The 21,731-nt window shown below is 43.0% G+C and overlaps 1 protein-coding gene across 2 annotated transcripts in view; it reads right to left on the bottom strand.

The window, feature by feature from the left end:
• Nucleotides 1-21,731, bottom strand: part of GAK (cyclin G associated kinase) — a 189,180-nt gene that overhangs the window by 49,175 nt on the left and 118,274 nt on the right. For both annotated transcript variants that reach the window (XM_069739054.1, XM_069739064.1), the window contains exons 15-17: nt 18,201-18,334; nt 13,524-13,718; nt 12,102-12,219 (exon numbers count right to left, since the gene is read on the bottom strand). In XM_069739054.1, the coding sequence (XP_069595155.1) occupies nt 12,102-12,219; nt 13,524-13,718; nt 18,201-18,334 (447 nt within the window). The remainder of the gene's footprint in view (nt 1-12,101; nt 12,220-13,523; nt 13,719-18,200; nt 18,335-21,731) is intronic.

Here is a 21,731-nt window from a genome sequence, read left to right as displayed (position 1 = left end):
GGACGCTCAAGAACTATGAGAAAACAACTGCAGCTGTAGATTGTTTTTTTTTTTAATGAGAAAAGGTTCAGGTGTACTATGGTAGTTATAATCACACTCAGCTCTGCAGCAAGATCAAGAGAGCAGACTGTCAGTCATTAGAGCAGTGTTCCCCAACTCCGGTCCTCAAGAGCCACCAACAGGTCATGTTTTCTGGATTTCCTTAGTATTGCACAGGTGACTGAATGCTTGCCTATCCAGGTGATGCAATTATCACCTGTGCAATACTAAGAAAATCCTGAAAACATGACCTATTGGTGGCTCTTGAGGACCGGAGTTGGGGAACACTGCATTAGAGGATTCACACTGTTAAGGGTATGTGCACACGTTGCGGATTTGGCTGCAGATCCGCAGCGGATTGGATGCTGCGGATTCGCAGTAGTTTTCCATACGGTTTACAGTACCATGTAAACCTATGGAAAACCAAATCTGCAGTGCCCATGATGCGGAAAATACCAAGCGGAAACGCTGCGGTTTATTTTCCAGTGCATGTCAATTCTTTGTGCGGATTCTGCAGCATTTTACACCAGCTCCTCAATAGGAATCCGCAGGTGTAAAACCGCAGGTGAAATCCGAACAAGAAATGCAGGATTTTTCAAAAACTGTGATGAAAAATCTGTACACAAATCCGCAACGTGGGCACATAGCATGACATTTCATTTAAGCCCTTAGTTACTAAGCTGATTTTGACCTTAGCGATCAAGCCAAATTTGTGAAATCCGATCGTCACTTCATGTGATAAAAACTCTGAAATGCTTCAATGTATCCCAGTCATTTGCAGAATGTTTTTTGTGACACATTGTACTTTATGATCGTGGTAAATTTAGGTTGATATGTTTTGCGTTTGAGAAAATCTCTGAATTTTGGAGAAAAATGTGAAAAATTTGCAATTTTCAAACTTTAAATTATTATATCCTTACAGCAGCTATGCTGTCATGCTAATAATTAACATTTCCCGTATGACCACTTTACATCTGCATCATTTTTCAAACATTTTATTTTGTTGGGATGTTAAAAAGGTTAAAAGTGGACCAGCAATTTATTTTTCCAATGTGCAAATTGCCTCTTCAGAGAGGAAGACGACTTGATCTCTATAGTGCCAACTAATGGAAGTAGTGATCCTACAAGTTATCGCTACAGACACGATGTTTGGCTAGGTGAGAGGCGTAAGAGCTAATATTTCTCCATACTGGCTATGGCATAATATGTAAGGAGTATTGATGAGCGAGTGTACTTGTTGCTTTTACCATGCTTCTTCTAAGTGTGCTGATAAAGGTTTCTGACCACATGTGGGCCATCTGGACGAACGGCAGTGCTCGGAAGCTAAGGAGCACAATTTGAATTTTGGAACACAAATTTAACGGAAATGTCACATTTGTAGGACTCCTAAGGTGCCTAAACAAAAGAAACCCACAACAAGTGACCCCCTTGGAAACTACACTGCTCAAGAGTTTTATCCACGGATATAATGAACATTTTGCACCAACAGGCACTACAAAGAATTCGATAACATTAGGTCATCATATTGAAAATGTTCGTTTTTGCCTTTTTTTTACGGAAATGTTTTATCCACAAATTTCTAACTTTTGCAAGAGGAAACATGAAAAAGTGTACACCACAGTTTATTACCCACTTTCTTCTAAGTGCAACAATACCCAACATGTAGTCAAAAAGTTCTGTTTGGATCATGGCAGGGCTCGGAAAGGAATAGGTGACATTTGGACTGTAAATTTGGCTGGAATAGATTGCAAACAGCACGTCTCATTCACAGAGCTCCTGAGGTACCAAAACAACAGAAGACCCCCACAAGAGACCCCATTATGGAAACTAGGCCCATCATGGAATTCATCTAGAGCTCTGTTGAGCATGTTGAAGCCATGAGGGACTTCACAGAAATTTTAAAAATATAGATGTGAAAATGAAAATTTAATTTTTTCTCCTAAAATATTGTTTTAGTCCCAAATTTGTATTTTCACAATGGATAATAGGAGAAAACAGACCCTATAATTTCTTCCTAACACGATACTACCCCATATGAGGACAAAAACTGCTGTTTGGGCACATGGGAGGGCTCAGAAATGCGAGAGTGCAAACTTATTCTTGGACCACAAGTTTGTTTGAAATCGATTGTGATTGCCATGTTGAATTTACAGAGCCATAGACATGTCAAAACAGCAGAAAACCCCCAAAAGTGACCCCATTTTGGAGACTAGACCCCTCAAGTAATTCATTTAGGGGTGTACTGAGCATTTTTAACCTACAGGTTACTCATGAAACTTTATAACATTTATATGTGAAAACAAAAAATGTATTTTTTTTTCCACAGAAATACTGTTTAACATCAAATTTATATTTTCCACGAGGGGCAATAGGAGATAATGGACCCCATAATTTGCTATGCAAGTTTTACTGAAAGTGGCAGTACCACATATGTGGTTGTACACTAGTGTTTAAGTACACGGCATTGATTGGATAGGAAGGAGCACTACTTGGCTTTTAGAATACAGATACCCTTTGAACAGATTGTGGGCTCTATTACCTGAGCACCTGAGGTGCCAGAACAGTAGAAACCCCCACAAGTGACCCCCATATTAGAAATTTCACTGATTAAGGATTTCATCTGGGCGTGTAGAAAGTATTTTGAAGGTACCTTACAGAATTTTGCAACATTGGGAAGAGGAAATATAATATTTTATAGTGGTAAAAATTAATTCTTTTGCTAAAAATCTGTCAGGTACACAAAGGTTATTAGGCAAAACTGGACCCCACAATTTATTGAATGATTTCTCCTCAACTTAGTGATGCTCCACATGTCGCCAGAAATTACTGCTAGGCTACATGTCAGGGCTGAGAAGGAAGGAGCGCTATTTGGCTTTTGGAGCACATATTTTGGTAGAATAGTTTACGGGCGACATTTGCTGAGCCTCTTAGTTGCCAGAAAAGCAGAAAAACATCAAAAGTGACCATAATCTACAAATTGCACTATTCAGTCAATTCATCTATGGCTGTAGTGACTGTTTTGTAGCATCCACACCGTGCTTTAGGCTAGTTTCACATTTGCGTTTAAAAACGCAGCGTTTAAAACGCATCCGCAGGTGGTGAAAAAAACACATGTAAACGCGTACAAACGCTGCGTTTTTTAGACGCATGCGTTGAGAAAAATCAAGATCCAGACACCGCCAATGGGACTACAGAGGGCATGTGACATGACTCTGTGGACCAAAATATGGAAAAAATTGTAGCTCTCAAAATGTGGTAACGCAAAAAATATTTTTTGGAATAAAAAGCGTCTTTTAGTGTGTGACAGCTGCCAATCATAAAAATCAACTAGAAAACCCACTATAAAATAGAAATCAAACCCCCTTCATCAACTCCTTAGTTAGGGAAAAATTAAGAAATTGTATTTATTTGTATTTTCCCATTATGGTTAGGGCTAGGGTTATGGCTAGGGTTAGGGTTATGGCTAGGGTTAGGGCTATGGCTAGGGTTAGGGCTATGGCTAGGGTTAGGGCTATGGCTAGGGTTAGGGCTATGGCTAGGGTTAGGGCTATGGCTAGGGTTAGGGCTATGGCTAGGGTTAGGGCTATGGCTAGGGTTAGGGCTATGGCTAGGGTTAGGGCTATGGCTAGGGTTAGGGCTATGGCTAGGGTTAGGGCTATGGCTAGGGTTAGGGCTATGGCTAGGGTTAGGGCTATGGCTAGGGTTAGGGTTATGGCTAGGGTTATGACTAGGGTTAGGGTTATGGCTAGGGTTATGGCTAGGGTTAGGGTTATGGCTAGGGCTAGGGTTATGGCTAGGATTAGGGTTAGGGCTAGGGTTATGGCTAGGGTTAGGGTTTGGATCCCTTTATCACCTTGATGGTGGGGGTGGCTTATCAGTGTCTAGACTTGTTTTTCTCTATTAAAACGCATGTGTTCAAAAACGCAACTAAACGCATGTGCTTAAAAACGCATGCGTTTACACAGACAGCAATACTTTTTTTGATGCAATCGAACGCATGCGTTTTTTTGCAGCAAAAAAATGCCTCTAGAAATTACTACATGTTGCATTTCCGAACCAAAACACAAGCATCGAAACGACGCAGCGGCAAAAAACGCAAATGTGAAACCAGCCTTATTCTGATGAATAAATGGTGCCATGCCACCATGCAGTCTAGTGCCTTCCTATATTGTATCGCCCCCATACATTGTGCCCAAGTTGTGCTGCTGGGGACATGCAGCCCGTAAATTGTTAATTTAGCTATCCCCCTTCAATAATGTCAAACATGTGCCCGCATACTGCGATTAAGGCACAGTGGGGCTTAGGAGGGGGAATTTCAATTCGGGAGCACAGATTTCCGTGGATTTATTTTTTAAGGGGGTGGGAGCTGTGTTGCTTTTCCAGAATCTTTGTTTTACCAGTAATGTGGGAAACCCCTATACTTCCCGGGACAGATGATGGAATTCAATGGGGGCTGGTTTTGCGGGGGATAAATTAGGTTTTTTATCGGTAACATTTTGGGATACATAATATTTTTTGATCGCTTCCAGAATAAGGCTGAGATCACATTCTTTTGCTCTATGCTGAGCACTTACGTCGGGGCTTCCATGTAAATCCAACAAAAATGTGATTCGGATGAAACCCCCAACGGAACAACTCACTATAATGTGTTAGATGGAGTCACTTTAGACTCCTTTTTGGCATCTGTTCTGGAGATGTCCACCTTTTAGGCATGCACAGAATCGTGATTACCCACAGCAGAGACCAAAGCGACTCCATCTGCCTCATAACGGAGTGGATCAGTTGGGGTGTTTTGTTTGAATCACGGGTTTTGGAAAACCAGATGAAAGCGCTCAACGCACAGCGAAGGATAAATGTGACCCGAGCTTTATTCCAATTTTTGGAAGGCAGAATGAACAAATAGACAGCAGTACAAGAATTGTTCTTATTTTCATTTTTGTGCTTTTCACCATATGGTATAAGTGATTAGACGACTTTATTCTTCAGGTCAGTGCGATTACAGTGACACCAGATTTTTTTTTTTTCTTCTTTATGTTTTACTGCTATCACACAGTAAAAATGCTTTTTTATATATATATTAAAAAAATACATTTAATCAACATGAGAGCTATCTTTTTTTTTTTTTTTTTGCCGTATGATGTTGTAATGAGTGATTCATTACTTAAATTTAAGAGGGGACTGGATAACTTTCTGGAAAAGTATAATGTTACAGGGTATATATACTAGATTCCTCGATAGGGCGTTGATCCAGGGAACTAGTCTGATTGCCGTATGTGGAGTCGGGAAGGAATTTTTTTCCCCAATGTGGAGCTTACTCTTTGCCACATGGGTTTTTTTTTTGCCTTCCTCTGGATCAACATGTTAGGGCATGTTAGGTTAGGCTATGGGTTGAACTAGATGGACTTATAGTCTTCCTTCAACCTTAATAACTATGTAACTATGTAACAGAGCTGTACGATGGTTTATTTTTTGTGCGAGGAATTGGAAATTTTTCGGTACCATTTAGGGGCACAATGTTTTGGTCTGAGCACTACTCTGTCATCAAATATCTGCGTGTAAGAAGGGGAGATAGACAGGGCCTGCAAATCACTCACCCTACGGGCTGATGTCAACGCTACCAGAAGTACTGTCTTAAGAGTGAGTATTTTTATTGATGATTCCAGCAAAGGTTCAAATGGATCACTAGCCTCTAACACCAGATTCAAATCCCATGGAGGAACCCTCTGAATTACCACTGGTCTAGATCTACTACAGGATTTTATAAAGCGGGACACCCATCTATTGGAGGCCAGATTACAATTATACAAGGCTCCTAATGCCGACACTTGTACCTTGAGTGTATTAGTTGCCAACCCTAGTTGTAAACCCGCCTGTAAAAACTCTAAAATAGTACCTACAGGAGCCTTGTCCCCCAAAGGTTGCCCTGAAAAATCCAGAAACTTTTCCATGTTCTGCCATATATCCTCGATGTAACCGGCTTTCTACTTTTCAACAGGGTGGAGACTAACCTTGGTGAAAACCCCTGCCTACTCAATAACGCCCTCTCAAATTCCAGGCTGCAAGATGGAAGACCTTCACTTGAGAGTGGCATATTGGACCCTGAGTAAGCAGGTCCGGAATTTCTGGCAGAATCCATGGATCGGTTACTGACATTTGTCTCAGGAGGGAGAACCAAGGTCTTTTTGGCCAAAATGGAGCAATCAAAATTACTCTCGCCTGCTCCATTCTGATCTTCCTTACCACTGTTGGTATCATCGCTATCGGTGGAAACACATACGCGAGACTGAAATTCCATTGTATTTGGAGAGCATCTACCGCGAAGGGTTTCTCTCTCGGGTCTAATGAACAGAAACTCTCTACTTTCCTGTTGTTTAGGGTGGCAAATAAATCTATTACAGGTAAGCCCCAAGCCTGCACTATCTGTTGAAACACCTGGGGATTCAAAGACCACTCTCCTTGTTTCAGTGTCTTGCGACTTAGGTAGTCTGCTTTCGTATTCTCGACTCCCTTTATGTGGAGAGCCGAGAGGGATAATAGGTGGCGCTCCGCTAGTTGTAAGAGGACAGAGGCTGACTTCATCAGGGAAGGGGATCTCGTCCCCCCTTGGTGGTTGATATACGCAACCACTGCGTGATTGTCTGACATGACCCTGAAGGATGGGAAGGAAATGTTTTACAGCTCTCTCTAAAGCCCATAACTCTCTTAGATTTGACGCCTGTTGTGATTCTAATTGGGACCAAGATCCCTGAACTGAGAGAGTCCCTAAATGAGCCCCCCATCCTGAACCACTTGCGTCTGTGGTGATGATCTGATCTATCGGAGTTATCCACTGGACCCCCGACGCCAAATGATCTCTCACGGCCCATTATTTTAGGGAATCCGTTACCTCTAATGAAAGGCGTAGCTTCCCCTCTAAATGCCCTTTTAACCACCTCTGCGCTGACAGGACCTCCCACTGTAACTGTCTTAGATGGAACTGTGCCCATCTTACTGCGGGTATACAGGACATCAGAGAACCCAACAGGGACATTGCCTTTCTCAACGTCATTACGAGGTGATGAATTGCTGACTCTACAAGATTTTGAATTTTGACCAGCTTGTTTTCTGGTAGGAGACAAAGCTGACGCCTGGAGTCCAGAACTAAACCCAGAAAGGACTGAACTAGCTCCGGCGTCAACCTCGACTTGGCAAGATTTATTTTCCACCCCAACCGCTCTAGCGTTGTTATGACTTGTTTTATTTGTGCCAGGCAATGTGCTGCTGAGTTCCCTATTATAAGGAAGTCGTCCAGATACGGAACTATAACCACATTCTGAGAGCGGAGGAAGGACATGACTTCTGACATTAGCTTGGTAAAAATTCTCGGTGCTATTGATAGGCCGAATGGTAGGGCAGCATATTGATAGTGCCTGAGACAACCTTGGACATAAACCGCTACTCTTAGGAATTTTTGGTAGTCTTGATGAATTGGGACGTGGTAGTAGGCGTCCTTTAGGTCTATGGCTGCCATGAAGCAACCTGGGAACAAGAGTTTTATCGCCGTATTCACCGACTCCATTTTGAAGGAGCAGTTTACTACTGACCGATTTAGATTTTTTAAATTGACTATGGTTCTCAGAGACCCGTCCGGTTTTCGTATCAAAAAAAGAGGGGAGTAAAAACCTTTTCCCTGCTCTTCCCCCGGGACTTCCACCAGAACCCGTTTGATACCAGCTCCAGTACCTCTGTCTCCAAAGCTAGCTGCTCCTTCGGGGTTTTTCTTTGGGGTGTTAAAACAAAAGTTTGTCGCGGTGGAAAAACAAAATCTATTTTTAGGCCATGTTTGATGACCTTTAGAGTCCAATGACTGGGGGAGAGGTTTACCCAGGCTGGGAGAAAAGATGAAAGACTTCCACCCCCACCTCCGGCCTGGCGTCATTGGGAGGGCTTTTTCGCTGATGTTGAGGGACCTTTAAACATATATCCAGATGCCTTCCTGTGGAGTCCCAATTCCTTCTATCTCCCGGGGAGCGGCCCCTACTAAATTTGCCCCTCCGAAAATAAGGCCTTCTAAAGTCCACAGGAAAACGAGGAAATCCCTTTTTTCTATCTCCTGCTTTCTCTAAAATGTCTTCTAATTTTTGACCGAAGAGGAAATGGCCGTCACACGGTATATAACAAAGTCTATTTTTTTAAGGTAAATCACCCGGGCACCCCTTCAACCAGAGAGCACATCTAGCCGCGTTGGATAAACTTGCCGCCCTAGCCGCCAGCCTTACGGAGTCTGCCGAAGAATCCGCTACAAAGGCAGCTGCACCTTTAGCCAAAGTTACATTCATTAAAATTTCATCCCTCGGGGCTTTAGCCTTCAGTTGCTCCTCTATCTGCTGTAGCCAGACAATAAGGGAGCGAGAGACACAGGTCCCTGCGATTGCTGGTTTTAAGCCCCCTGCGGTCGCTTCCCAGGTGTGCCTTAGGAACCCATCCGCTTTTTTATCTAAGGGATCCCTTAACACACCAGAGTCTTCTAAGGGAAGGGATAACTTTTTAGACGATCTAGCCACCGCACCATCGATTTTCGGAACTTTATCCCATGTCTCTGAATTTTTGTCCTCAAAGGGGTAACGTCTATTAGAAGCCGAGGGTAGATTACCCGATTTTTCTGGCTTCCTCCATTCCTTTTCTATAAGGGCCTTAATTCGGGAATTCACTGGAAAGGTGCGCTTTCTCTTTTCCTCTAAACCCCCAAACATTATGTCCTCCAAGGACTTGGCCGCTTTCTCATCTTTTAGGCCCACTGAAGCTCTAACGCCTTTTACTAGCTTGTCCGTGTTCTCGGTAAGAAAGCACGGACGGCCTCCAACATCACTATCAGAAGAGGAGCCAGAGGACTTAGGGGAAGAGGAGCAGGGAGATAACGGTTCCTCCTGACATTCCTCGTCAGAAAGAGACACCTCAGAAACCGAAACTGGTTCTGGGTGTTTACTACCCTTTTTCTTAAGGGCTGCTTTTACAGAGTCTTGTACTTCGGCTCTGATTATTGCTCTAAGGCTAGAGGCAAAGTCAGGGGTCTCTTCCTGGATAGTCTTTTGGATGCAATCAACACAAAGACTTTTCTGCCACTGGACTGCCAACGGAATTCTACTGAGGGCACATTCCTTATTCTTTGTCTTGGAGCTAGCCTCACTCGACGCCTGCCAAGTAAACAAAAAATGTAGCCCATTACCACCAGGGTGACATTCACGTAGATCACTCACCACCCGCTGACCATAAAGGGTACTGGATTCTGAGGCGGACTAGGAGCACGGGGAACGTTCCTCCTAGAGGCTGAAGAGTCCTGAGACGTCTGACTAGGATGATTGCCGCTCCTTCCACTTGAGCGGCCATCTTTCTTAGCGCGCTGGTGAGCTGGTGTATCACCTGATAAGGGCTCTGCTTGCTGCTGCTGCTGCTGATCCATACAATCCTCCATCTCTGGAATCTGTATGGAGGTGAGCGACGTTCTGTGCAGCCATCCCCTTAATAAAGGGCCTTCCATAGTGCACCCCGCCTCTTCCGGTAATCATATCGCTCCTCTCCCCCTCCTGCACACCGCCGGGAAGCATATGCTGTTACCGGCGTTCATTCCATGGGCGCCGCCATCTTGGATCCGGCGCGCCGCTCTGACGTCACGCAGGCACGCCCATTCCCAGCGTGCCTTGCGCTGGACGCCAGTCGCGCGCCGGAAGTCGCCCAGAGAGGGGGAGAGAGCAGCGTGGCAGCCGCAGAATGGCCCTTAGAGTCCGGACTGCGCTGGACCGACGCCCGCACGTGCGCAAGAGCCCGGAGGATCTGCGGACAGCGCTACCATCAGCCTGAAGGCCAGCATACAGGCGTCATTGCCGGCGCTTCCAGTGCCGGGACAGGAGTGGGTAAGTGGATATTCAATCAAGAAAAAAAATAAAAAATACCGCCGTGATTTCAGCACAAGGGGTTCCCATCATTACAGGAAACCCAACTGAAGCGAGGGAGAGGTACCGCCCTTTTATTTCAGTAGGTTTCCTGTTCCGACTGGGCGGATCCCTCTCTCAGGTGTGCCGTCATGGGAGACGGGAAAAAGCTTGTTTGCCGTTTGGAATAAATAAAGTACACATTGTATAGATCGAGTCATTCCAGACACAGATATACAAAGTGTGTGTCCTTTTTTTTCTTCATTACATAGGCTGCATTTTTGGTGGCGAATCAGCTTTTAGCGATTTATGTGCATTTTGTGTGTTTTTTCTTTTTTTACATATTTGATTTAACTTTTTTTTTCTTTTTCACCAAGTCCCATAGGGACATAAATTTTTCTTCTTTTGATCGCTGGTCTCATGCATAGCATCACAGTACTCTTATACTGCAGTGCCAGAGACCTGTTCGTGTCTCACTGACTCACCCTGTAAAGCCACGTTCACACATTCAGTATTTGGTCAGTATTTTACATCAGTATCTGTAAGCCACAATCAGGAGTGGAACAATTAGAGGAAAAGTATAATAGAAACATATGCACAACTTCTGTATTTATGACCCACTCTTGGTTTTTGCTTACAAATATTGAAGTTAAAAATTGACCAAATACTGAGTGTGTGAACGTGGCCTTAGAGTGAGTCAGTGAGATGTAACCGACCACCAAACCCTGGGGTCATCAGATGACCTTAAGGTACCATGGCAATGATCGGCACCCGTGATCCTGTCAAAGGGTCTCTTTTAACCCCATTTTAACCACTTAGATACTGATGTCACAATTGGCAGCTTTATTTAAAGGGGTTAAAAACTGGCTTGGGCCGATACCGTATGGTGTCAGCTGTCTTGTACAGCAGTCACCCACAGGAATTTCGTCCGTATGTGGGGTGCCATTTACTTATTCCCAATCGCCATATTAAAATGGCGTTAAGAGAATAAAGCCCCTTAACGACCGCCGTTTTAATGCTTATTGGCAGTCGTTAAGGTGTTATTAGAAGCTCTACAGGCAGATTGATAGGTAGATATGTGTCTGACCCATTGATCTTAACAGCTTACCTAAATAGTGTGGATCTCTCTGGAATAAGACATCGGATCGCAACTATCAAATGTGACAACAATCCAAAATAAAGCAGAATAATATCATAGGAAGTGTAATAAAGCCTGATCAAGTAGGAGATGGGATACATACCCAACAATCACTGCGTGGTGATAAAGCCGCATGATCACATCTGTCACATAGTTGTACAATATAATTTGTGCATTTCACCTTAGCTAATACAGCTATGTTTTGCATTCTGGGAAAGCACTAGATCATGGTGAAATGTTACAGTCCCATACCATTACACCATATACACCACACCCCTTCATTAAGAGTGGTGTGTACAAAGCAAGTATTAATGAATCGGGGCCCCCAAGTGATATATTTCACGGCTGCCGAATATACTGGACCTAAAAATGAGCGATTTAGTTCATTTTCTCATGTTAAAGGGAATCGGTCATGTCCCTAAATGTATGAATGTGCAGATCTGGGGTTAATCTGCAGGTTAATGATGTTCCGGTGCAGCCTGGTCGCTTAATTGAAAGCATGGTCACCGGAAGGAAATAAGACTTTATTCCTCCCAGGAGTCACCAGCTTTCAGTCAGAGAGGCGTGCACAGAGTGGCTTCAATTATCACTACACTACCCAGTGAGCTGCGGATGGAAGTACACCCTGGCGCTTTGATTGACAGCTCAACGGACCAGAGGTTAATAATGACATTTTATCATCTCAGGAAATTGAATCAAGTTTGATAATGAAGAGGCTAGCAGAGACAGTAGCGGTAGTTTAGGAGGGTGGGAAGAAATAGAAGCTTTGAGTACAGCCTTAGAGGGACCATAGCTGGAGAGTAGATTAGTCTGGCTGGTTATGAATTTTGTTACTAAATCATAGTACATTTACATCACACAATTGAGAAATGATGGGGAACCTGGCACAAAGAATGCCTGCACACTTAGAACTGTAAAGCGCTGTGGAATATGTTAGACTATATAAAAATAAAGATTATTATTATTATTATTAAAAAAATATGTGCATGGTAGCTAATAATGTAAGTAATCATTACCTTTGCTTGTAATCTTCCCCCTAGCGTAGATCTAGCATGGTAGATGACAATTAAGACATCGCCTTGCACGGTCACATCTAAAGGAATTTCAGCTTTGCCATCTTCAGATCTGAAGTCTCTGTATATTGGAAATAAAGTGGAGAAAAAGCTTAGTAGCCACAAGTAGCAAGCCAGTCAGATATGTGACAAAGACAAGCAATTGCCTACATTGTAAGCGAATTGTCAGAATGAAGAATTAACCTGTTACCGCGGTATTATGCATTTTCAGCACTTTTCCAGAATAAAGGTTTCTCATTCAAGGTCTGTTTTTCATAATCTTAGCAACAGAAAATGGAGTAGAACGGCTATGAATGGGCAATAAAATAAATCGGAAGACGACAAATCTCAACGCTTCGCGTCTCCAGTCTGTACTGTTCACACCCATACATACACTGGCAGCATGGAAGGTTGGCTGAATTCACGGAATTTGACCACCAACTGAATGGGGGCGACACCAGTAGATGTCAATGGAAAAAAGGGGTTCTGTCTGATAGGCGATTACTCCCCTCCCCCATTGATCACACATGTATGCCTGCACGTGTATGAAAGACTAAAGGATCAACATCTGGCCTGACAGATACTTAAAAGATTTCTTAGAGGGGAAAAAAAAATAACCAAAAGGAAATGTAATTATTCTAAGTTCCCTAATTGCTATAATTAGCAAGTCACACTTGTCTAGGTAGGTTAAAGGGACTGTCACCTGAATTTGAAGGGCACAATCTTCAGCCATGGAGGCGGGGTTTTCGGGTTTTTTATTCACCCTTTCCTTACCCGCTGGCTGCAATATTGGATTGAAGTTCATTCTCTGTCCTCCGTAGTACATGCCTGCGCGAGGAAATCTTGCCTTACTCAGGCATGTACTACGGAGGACAGAGAATGAACTTCAATCCAATATTGCAGCCAGCATGCAGCCAGCGGGTAAGGAAAGGGTGAATCAAACACCCAAAAACCCCACCTCCATGGCTGAAGATTGTTCCCTCCAAATTCAGGTGACAGTGTCCCTTTAATCACCACAGAATTAAAATGTTACACTGACAGAAACCTTTCCTAGAGGAAGAGAACAAAAATAAATAAATGAATAATGCATATTTGTGCTTTTTTAATGCCTCTCCCTTGAAGAGAATAGATAGGTAGTGTTTCTGGAAATGTGTTGACTTGTAGGGTACAAAATACAGTGTCGTTTACTTCTGAATGAATGGCTATGTAGTGCGGCTATGGACTGCAGTCGCTCCATTCAGTTACAGCATGCTCCAGTGGAACACAAATGCAACACTAGACAAACCCTACATGACTGAAATGGGAAGTCCGAGAAATAAGGCATCCGCAATGGGAGGCCCTGGTACTGTACTTTGCATCCTTCCTATATATACATAACATACATACCTCATTTTATCATATTCTTGAGATGTAGTGGCCACTCTCTCGTCACCAACGTACACTTCACAGAAAGGCCGGCAGCCATTGCGCAGTTTGCTGAACAGCGGCACTGGAGTCATAGCTATGGCCTTGATTAGAATTGGCTTGCTATGTGGAATTATGGGCTCCTCTGCCATCATATCACACATGTACTCTATGTACCTGGAAGAGGAAATAACAGATCTGTTTCTAGCATTTTACTAGGAAACTGATTATATACATTTAAGGTTTACAAAAGGCATTGTTCGCCAAGAGCGCTAGGGTCAAACACTAGGGATGAGCGAATAGCTTCAGATAAGCACGAAAACTATCATACTTACGAGGCACAGTGCAAAGCTCAGAAGGGAAGAGGCGCCATATTACACTGCAGATTTTGCTGGAATGATTTGAGGGTGCCATGTCCCATTGGCAGTGCCCCTGAGGTGCCAGAGCATAAGTGACCCCATTTTTCAAACTAAACCTCTCAATGAATTCATCTAGGGGTGCAGTGAGCATGTTGGCAACATGTGCCTCACAACGTTTATACCATTGTGCGGTGAAAAAAGAATAAATTACATTTTTACTACTAAAATGTTGTTATAATTTTTATAAGAGCTAATAGAAAAAAATGGACCTCAGTTTGTTGTGCACTTTCTCTTGAGTGCGCCAATATTCTACATGTAATCAGGAACTACTTATCAAACACAGTGCGAAGCTCAAAAGGGATTGAGCACCATATTTTAGGCTGGTTTCACACTTGCGTTTTCAAACGCATGAGTTTTTAAAAAAAAAAAAAAAACGCATGGTGGAAAAACGCATGTAAACGCGTGCAAACGCTGCGTTTTTTTAGACGCATGCGTTTTTGGATGTGGTGAAAAAAAACGCGGCGTTTTGACGCGTTTACATGCGTTTTTTAAACACATGATGAGAAGTGTGTGACAGCTGCCAATCATCAAAATCAAGTAAAAATCCCACTATAAACAGAAATAGCTAGGGTTAGGGGTAGGGATCCTAACCCTAACCCTAAAGGGATCCTAACCCTAACCCTACCCCTACCCCTAGGGATCCTAACCCTACCCCTAACCAACCCTAAAGGGATCCTAACCCTAACCCTTAGGGTTAGGATCCCTAGGGTTAGGGGTAGGGTTAGGATCCCTAGGGTTAGGATCCCTTTAGGGTTAGGATCCCTTTATCACCTTTATGGTGGGGGGTGGCATATCAGTGTGCTTTGTTTTTTTTCTATAAAAATGCATGCGTTTTTATCGCAACCAAACGCATGTGCTTAAAAACGCATGCGTTTCCATTGACTCCAATGTATTTTTTGCCGCAAAAAACGCATACGAAAGCATGCTTTTTTTGCGTCAAAAAAACACCTCTGAAAATTACTACATGTTGCATTTCTGCAAAAGAACACATGCAGCAAAAAAACGCATGCGTCCAAAAACGCGACCAAATGCGTATAAAAAAAACGCATGCGTTTTTAATGTTAAACATAGGGGAAAAAAACGCATGCGTTTTTTTGCGGTACAAACGTTGCAGATAAAAACGCAACTGTGAAACCAGCCATAGTGCAGATTTAGGACTCTTTCACACTTACGTTTTTTACAATCAGTCACAATCCATTAAAATGTTGAAAAGACAGATCCTGTGCAGATTGTAAAAAAAAGGATGCACTGGATGTGTTTTTTTGACGGATCCGTAGCGTTTTCCAAGCGACCTGTAGCATCGCTTGGAAAACTGACCGACAGGTTGGTCACACTTGTCAAACATAGTGTTTGACAAGTGTGACCAACTTTTTACTATTGATGCAGCCTATGCAGCATCAATAGTAAAAAGATTAGTGATGAGCGAGTGTACTTATTGCTCGGGTTTTTCCAGTTCGGGTTCCCAGGGAACGGGAGCATCGCATCGGGAAGGCTGCGGGGGCCGCCGGAAGGTGAGAATATCAAGATTTTTTTTATTTTTTTTTATTATTTTTAACATGATATCTTTTTACTATAAAAAGAGAGAGAGCGAGAGAGAATTTCCCTGACTGGAAATTCTTCCACGCATGCTCAGTTTCAAAAGACGGAACCCGTCGCTGGATTCCTGCTTTTGACACACAGCGTCCTGCGTCCATAGGCTTCCATTATAGCCAATGATGGACAGTGCAGGATCCGTCGCTGCGCGATTTTGTGACGTGCACAAAAAAAGTTTCCATGTGAGTTGTCTCCGCCCGACGGACAGCAGAAACATTTGCTGGATCCGTTTTTTTTTTCCACAAAACAAAGCATTGTGACCAAGAAAGAAAAACGGAAGTGTTATGGTTTGCATGTCCCATGACTCACTGGAAGGTGCCAGAACAGCAGAAACCCCCCTCATAAGTGATCCCATTTTACAAACTACATTTTTCAAAGAATTCATCTAAGGGTGTAGTGATCATAATTTATATTTTTTTAAGGTTTTGGTGCTTTTACACGATAAAAAGTTATAATAAAATTATTTTTTTTGAATCTCTCTATTCTGAGAGCTATAACTTATTCTTCCACTGCTAAGTCGCCTTTGAGCAGCACGGTGGATAGCACTGCAGCGCTGGAGTCCTGGGTTCAAATCCAACCATGGACAACATCTGCAAGGAGTTTGTATGTTCTCCCCGTGTTTGCGTGGGTTTCCTTTGGGTACTCCGGTTTCCACCCACATTCCAAAGACAAACTGATAGCGAATTTAGATTGTGAGCCCCATCGCCCATTGGGGACAGTGATGATAATGTCTGTAAAGCGCTGTGGAATGGCGCTATATAAACAAAGCATAATAAATCCTGCTCCGTTTTTTGTGGGACAAGATCACGTTTTTAGAGATACCATTTTTATTTACAATTTTTTTTTTTATTGTATTTTATTCCACTTTTTGTAGGCAGTGTGATGAAAATGCATAGCCTTTTGCCCTCCCTTTTTTTTTTACTGTGTTCACTTAAGGGGTTAACTAGTGTGGAAAAAAAAATAATAATAATAATTATATATATATATATATATATATATTTATTACTTTTTGATTGTTTTAAACATATTTTTATATTTTTTACTTACTATCACTTTCAGCACTCTGATCACATTGGAATACTATGTAATTGTCGGTCCTGCACTGACATAAGCCCCTTAGATCATGTTCTGTGCATGGTCTAAAGGTACCGTCACACTAAGCGATGCTGCAGCGATACCGACAACGATCCGGATCGCTGCAGCGTCGCTGTTTGGTCGCTGGAGAGCTGTCACACAGACAGCTCTCCAGCGACCAACTATGCCGGTAACCAGGGTAAACATCGGGTTACTAAGCGCAGGGCCGCGCTTAGTAACCCGATGTTTACCCTGGTTACCATCCTAAAAGTAAAAAAAACAACCGCTACATACTTACCTACCGCTGTCTGTCCCCGGCGCTCTGCTTCTCTGCTCTGGCTGTGAGCGCCGGGCAGCCGGACAGCAGAGCGGTGACGTCACCGCTCTGCTTTCCGGCCGCTGTGCTCACAGCCAGACCAGAGAAGCAGAGCGCCGAGGACAGACAGCGGTAGGTAAGTATGTAGTGGTTGTTTTTTTTTACTTTAACGATGGTAACCAGGGTAAACATCGGGTTACTAAGCGCGGCCCTGCGCTTAGTAACCCGATGTTTACCCTGGTTACCAGCGAAGACATCGCTGAATCGGCGTCACACACGCCGATTCAGCGATGTCAGCGGGAGATCCAGCGACGAAACAAAGTTCTGGACTTTCTTCCCCGACCAGCGATATCACAGCAGGGGCCTGATCGCTGCTGCCTGTCACACTGGACGATATCGCTAGCCAGGACGCTGCAACGTCACGGATCGCTAGCGATATCGTCTAGTGTGACGGTACCTTTAGTGGCTTGCCGCATCCTGTTGACCTGGATGACAACATTGGGTCACCATGGCAATGATTTGGCCCTCACAATGACGTTAAGGGGCGCCGAACTGAAAGCAGAAGGAGTACTCCTCCCTCTACCTGCCTTTAAACGCTGCAATTGATATCAATAGCAAATTTGGGGGGCGAAACTGCAAGGGGAAGTGCGGGCACTGCTCCTGGCAGTGAGAGCCGAGTGTCAGCTGTGATGTTCGCTGAACACCTGGTGGCAATCCCGTGAAGGAAGGGGTTAATTTGGAGCCTGGCTGCATGATTGGATGCATGATTGGATAATTTCATAGAAAACAGTTTGAAGATTAAGCCGCATCATAGGGAGAGAAGAGACCAATCCGGTTTCTCTCCGCACCACTACGCACTATTGTCTGTCAAAAAATACACACGTGGGAGCGGGAGGAGACCTGGCAATCGAATGGAGCAACATTGCGTTTTTTAAATATATTTTCTCTGAATTTTCATATAAAAAAAAAAAAAAAGTACCTGCTGCATTGTGTAGCCAGGTTCTGATTTCATGCTGTCCTTGGTTTGGACAGTATGAATCAAGTGACTGGTTCCATTTATAGCTTTACAATGGAACCAATAAATAGATTAACGTTTCAATTTTGGTGCATTTTACAAGTATGTCCTCTGTGCTACACATTATGCGTGAATACCATGAGAAGAGCAGCGCAAGGGTCAGATCTCATAGCATATGCAAGCATTAAAGGGTCTGACAACATTAAAACTGCGAGAATCTGAAGCAACAATTGAAAAGTTACCTTTTATGAGAAGGCCAGATACCGGGCGGACACCTCTTCATGCTAAACATATATACAGCAGCTTCAGCAGTGGTAAAAAGGCGACAGAAGCACAAAAAAGAACAAACCACAACAGCCGATGCGGCTCTTCCATCCTAAGAAACAAAGATTTAGTACAATATATGACACTATTTTATGACTAGAGCGTCTTTTTGAGAGGTCTTAAATGAACACTCACCAAATTAAAAAATATAAATGGAAAATATGAATCTTAGATTTTACTAAAAGTATATTGTTCTAAGTCATTGGCCATATGCTGTTCTTGTGCAGGGAGTCCTTAACCTTATTATTGAAAGCCATCACTTCACATGGTGATAACTTCCTGATCCATTGTGCTGGGACCCCCACCAAACCATAGAACAGGGCTCGAAAATACCCCATATAAAAAAAAAAAAAAAAAAAAAAAAAGCAGTCGTCACGACTTTCTACGGGGCTGAAACAAAGCTGAATATATCCCGGAAGACCCATAGAAATTGAATTGATGGCGCATTTACGCACAGGTAATAAAGGGGTATTCTCAACACAGAGGCAAATACATGTAGAAAGCTGAATCTAAAGACGTACAGAAGACATACTAAATTATTTACAGGTAATGGTATTTTCCAGAACCCATGACAGGTGAAAACTGACCTGAGAGAGGGATCTGCCCATCAAGGACAGGAGACCTCCAGAATAAAAGGGTAGGATCTCTCTGCTGCATCAGCAGGGTTACAGAGCATATTGGACATGGGATTTGTAGAAATTCCATCCACCCACTATGCTGTAATAGCTGGCCGATGTTGGTTTGAAGCTGCAAAAGCGTCAAATCCGCAGCAAATCTGGATCATGGGCATATACCCCAATACTCTGAACAGGGTATCCCCAAGGAATTCCTTTTGACATACCTTCTGTATTTAACCACCAATGGAGAGACTTGACAGTAACCGAGGAAAGGGTTACGCTTCCTTTCAGCTCCTTTTCGCTTATTAAAATGTCCCAATGAAATTTTCTGATGCAACTGAGCTCACAGGACCGCTGGAACACAAGAGGTCAGAGACCTGCAGCAATGACATGGCCTTCCTGAGGGTCATGGTGGGATTCTTTATTGCCTTTAGCACCTGATCTGACACCTTTTCTAGCTTTTCCATTTCAAGGGGACTGTTTTTGTTTATCGAATCTAACAGAAGGCCTAAAAAGATTTGGACTCTCAAGGGAATCAATCTCTACTTTTTCAAGTTCAGAACCCAGATGCATTAAAGGTCTTGCCTATAAATCAGGAAATCGTCCAGGTATAGAATTAGAAGGATGTTCTGTTTTCATACATGAGCTGTCATTTCCACCATCACTTTCGTAAAAAATTGGTAGAGTCACTGATAAATCGAAGGGAAGAGACCTGAACTGGAAATGCCTGATCCTTCAATTTATGACTACAGCCACTCTTAGGAATTTCTGATCTTCTATGTCGATTAGAATTAGAATATGCATCCTTTATGTCTGTCTAGAAGGATCAATTTTTTATAGATTCCATCAAAGGATGGGTTTTTAAGAACTAGATTAGCGTTTTCAGGGTGAGGATAGTCCTGAAAGAGGCGTCTGGTTTTTGTTGTTTGTTTTAACAGGAAAAGAGAATAGAACCTCCCTCCTTCATATTATGTTCTCATAGAGGTTCCGGTAGATTTTTTTTTTTTTAAACCAGTTCCTGAACTTTCATTTTTAGGGTCAACTGCTCCGCCCACCCCAAGACCTCCAAAGGGGCATTACCACATCGGTTTAAGGGAGAACAGCCAAAAATTCCAGTCTCAGGCTCGATCAATTTGAGAATTCATCAGCTCAATGGCATCATTTTATTCTCAGAAGAGGGGCCCCGCAAACATGAAACCTCTGTTCCTTCAACGGTCCTCCTCTTCCCCTGATCTTTCGAAGGTCTTCTATGAGCACATCTTCTCCTTCTGAAGGATATCCTGTATAAAGGAATGGACCAATTAGGGAGACTCTTTTTTTTACCATCACCGCCTTTCTCTAGCTTGTCATCAAGAGAGGGACCAAATAGATTCTCTCCTTTGCATGGAATGGAACATAATTAGCTTTTAAGCCCCAAGGCTCTTTGAGTTGTATTTGAGAGAACGGACGATCTGCTGACGCATCTGCAAAGAACGCTGCAGCCCTCTACATTTACGGAATACCTTGCGGTTTTATTCCTTAGCTGACTTTCCATTTCATCAACCAAAACCATCAAGGTCCTGGCTGTCGATGTGGCAGCTATAGCTGGTTTCAGCACTATTGCCAAGGATTTCCAGCTATTTTTTGCGGTAGTCAATCTGCCTTTTTATGTACAGGATCTTTAAGTGATGACAGTCACTGCTACATCTATTTTTGTCTCTTTATCCCATGAGGCTGTCTCGTGCTCCTCAAAAGGGATATTTTCTCTTTAATGATAAGGGCAGCGAACCCTTCCTCTCAGGTCTCTTCCATTCCTTGTGAATCAGGGCTAGTACTTTTTTTATTTCAGGGAAATGTTTTTCGTTTTATCTATTCTAACATAATATCTTATACTGATCTATGCGCTTTCACCTCTTTAATGTCCATGGTGGACCTAACCGCCCTGATGAATCTATCTCTATCTTCTACTGAGAAGCACGGGCAAACCACATCCGTGGAAGAGGAGGAATACGAGGACAAACATTCTCCTTCTCATGTGTCAGATTTTCCAGAATCAGCTGGCAATATGTTTAATATGTTTATTTCCCTTTTTATGTTTGTCACTTTCGTGGAGGGCTTAAAGAGAACTTGTCAGCAGGATTGTGCTGAGTAACATGTGGTGCTCTGATTAGGAATTCGTCAGTATGGCTTCTGACAGGTCACTGATCCAATCTTAACTAGAGAGCACTGCAGATGATCTGAAACAGAAGATCTTAAATAAACTGAATACCATCAATACCAGCGATCGACTGCCAAGGATCGGCAAAGAAGCACCCCCAAACATGATGCTAAAAGATGCCAATAGAGCACTTGCATCAATACCTACCATCATCATAACTCAAACTAATCTATGCTTGTGCCTCAGCAATCATGGAAACGCTTGGCTATACAACCAGCAAGAACAAGAGCTGGCTGTGCCCCTTTGGAAAAGAAGAATGGAGACAAAGATGAAGTTGACACGTATGGAAAACAATCAACTAACAAATACAGAAGGGTGTAAAGATCAAGTACAAAGGCCTGATCCCTTTGAATCAGAGCACTCGCTGCAAGACTAGGGAGATACACTAGAGAAGCTGATGCCAAGAAGATAAATGCCCTGTTCTCCCAAGAACCATCCACGGCATACTCTCAACTACAGAGTAACAGAACAAAGGCAGCAACTCCACCAATAGCAGAGACTGAACAATACTGGATGAACATATGGGAGAAGAAAAACAAACAAACACCAGTGCAATGTGGCTGATAGATCTGAGAATGAAACACTGCAACCACCATTACAGAAGCAGACATCCAACAGCAGGTCAAGGACATGAA

Source organism: Ranitomeya imitator, chromosome 1 (assembly GCF_032444005.1).
Source record: "Ranitomeya imitator isolate aRanImi1 chromosome 1, aRanImi1.pri, whole genome shotgun sequence".
In the NCBI taxonomy this organism is placed as follows: Eukaryota; Metazoa; Chordata; class Amphibia; order Anura; family Dendrobatidae; genus Ranitomeya; species Ranitomeya imitator.
Note: the sequence above shows the minus strand (reverse complement) of the source record. Positions and strands in the feature narration are given on the sequence as shown.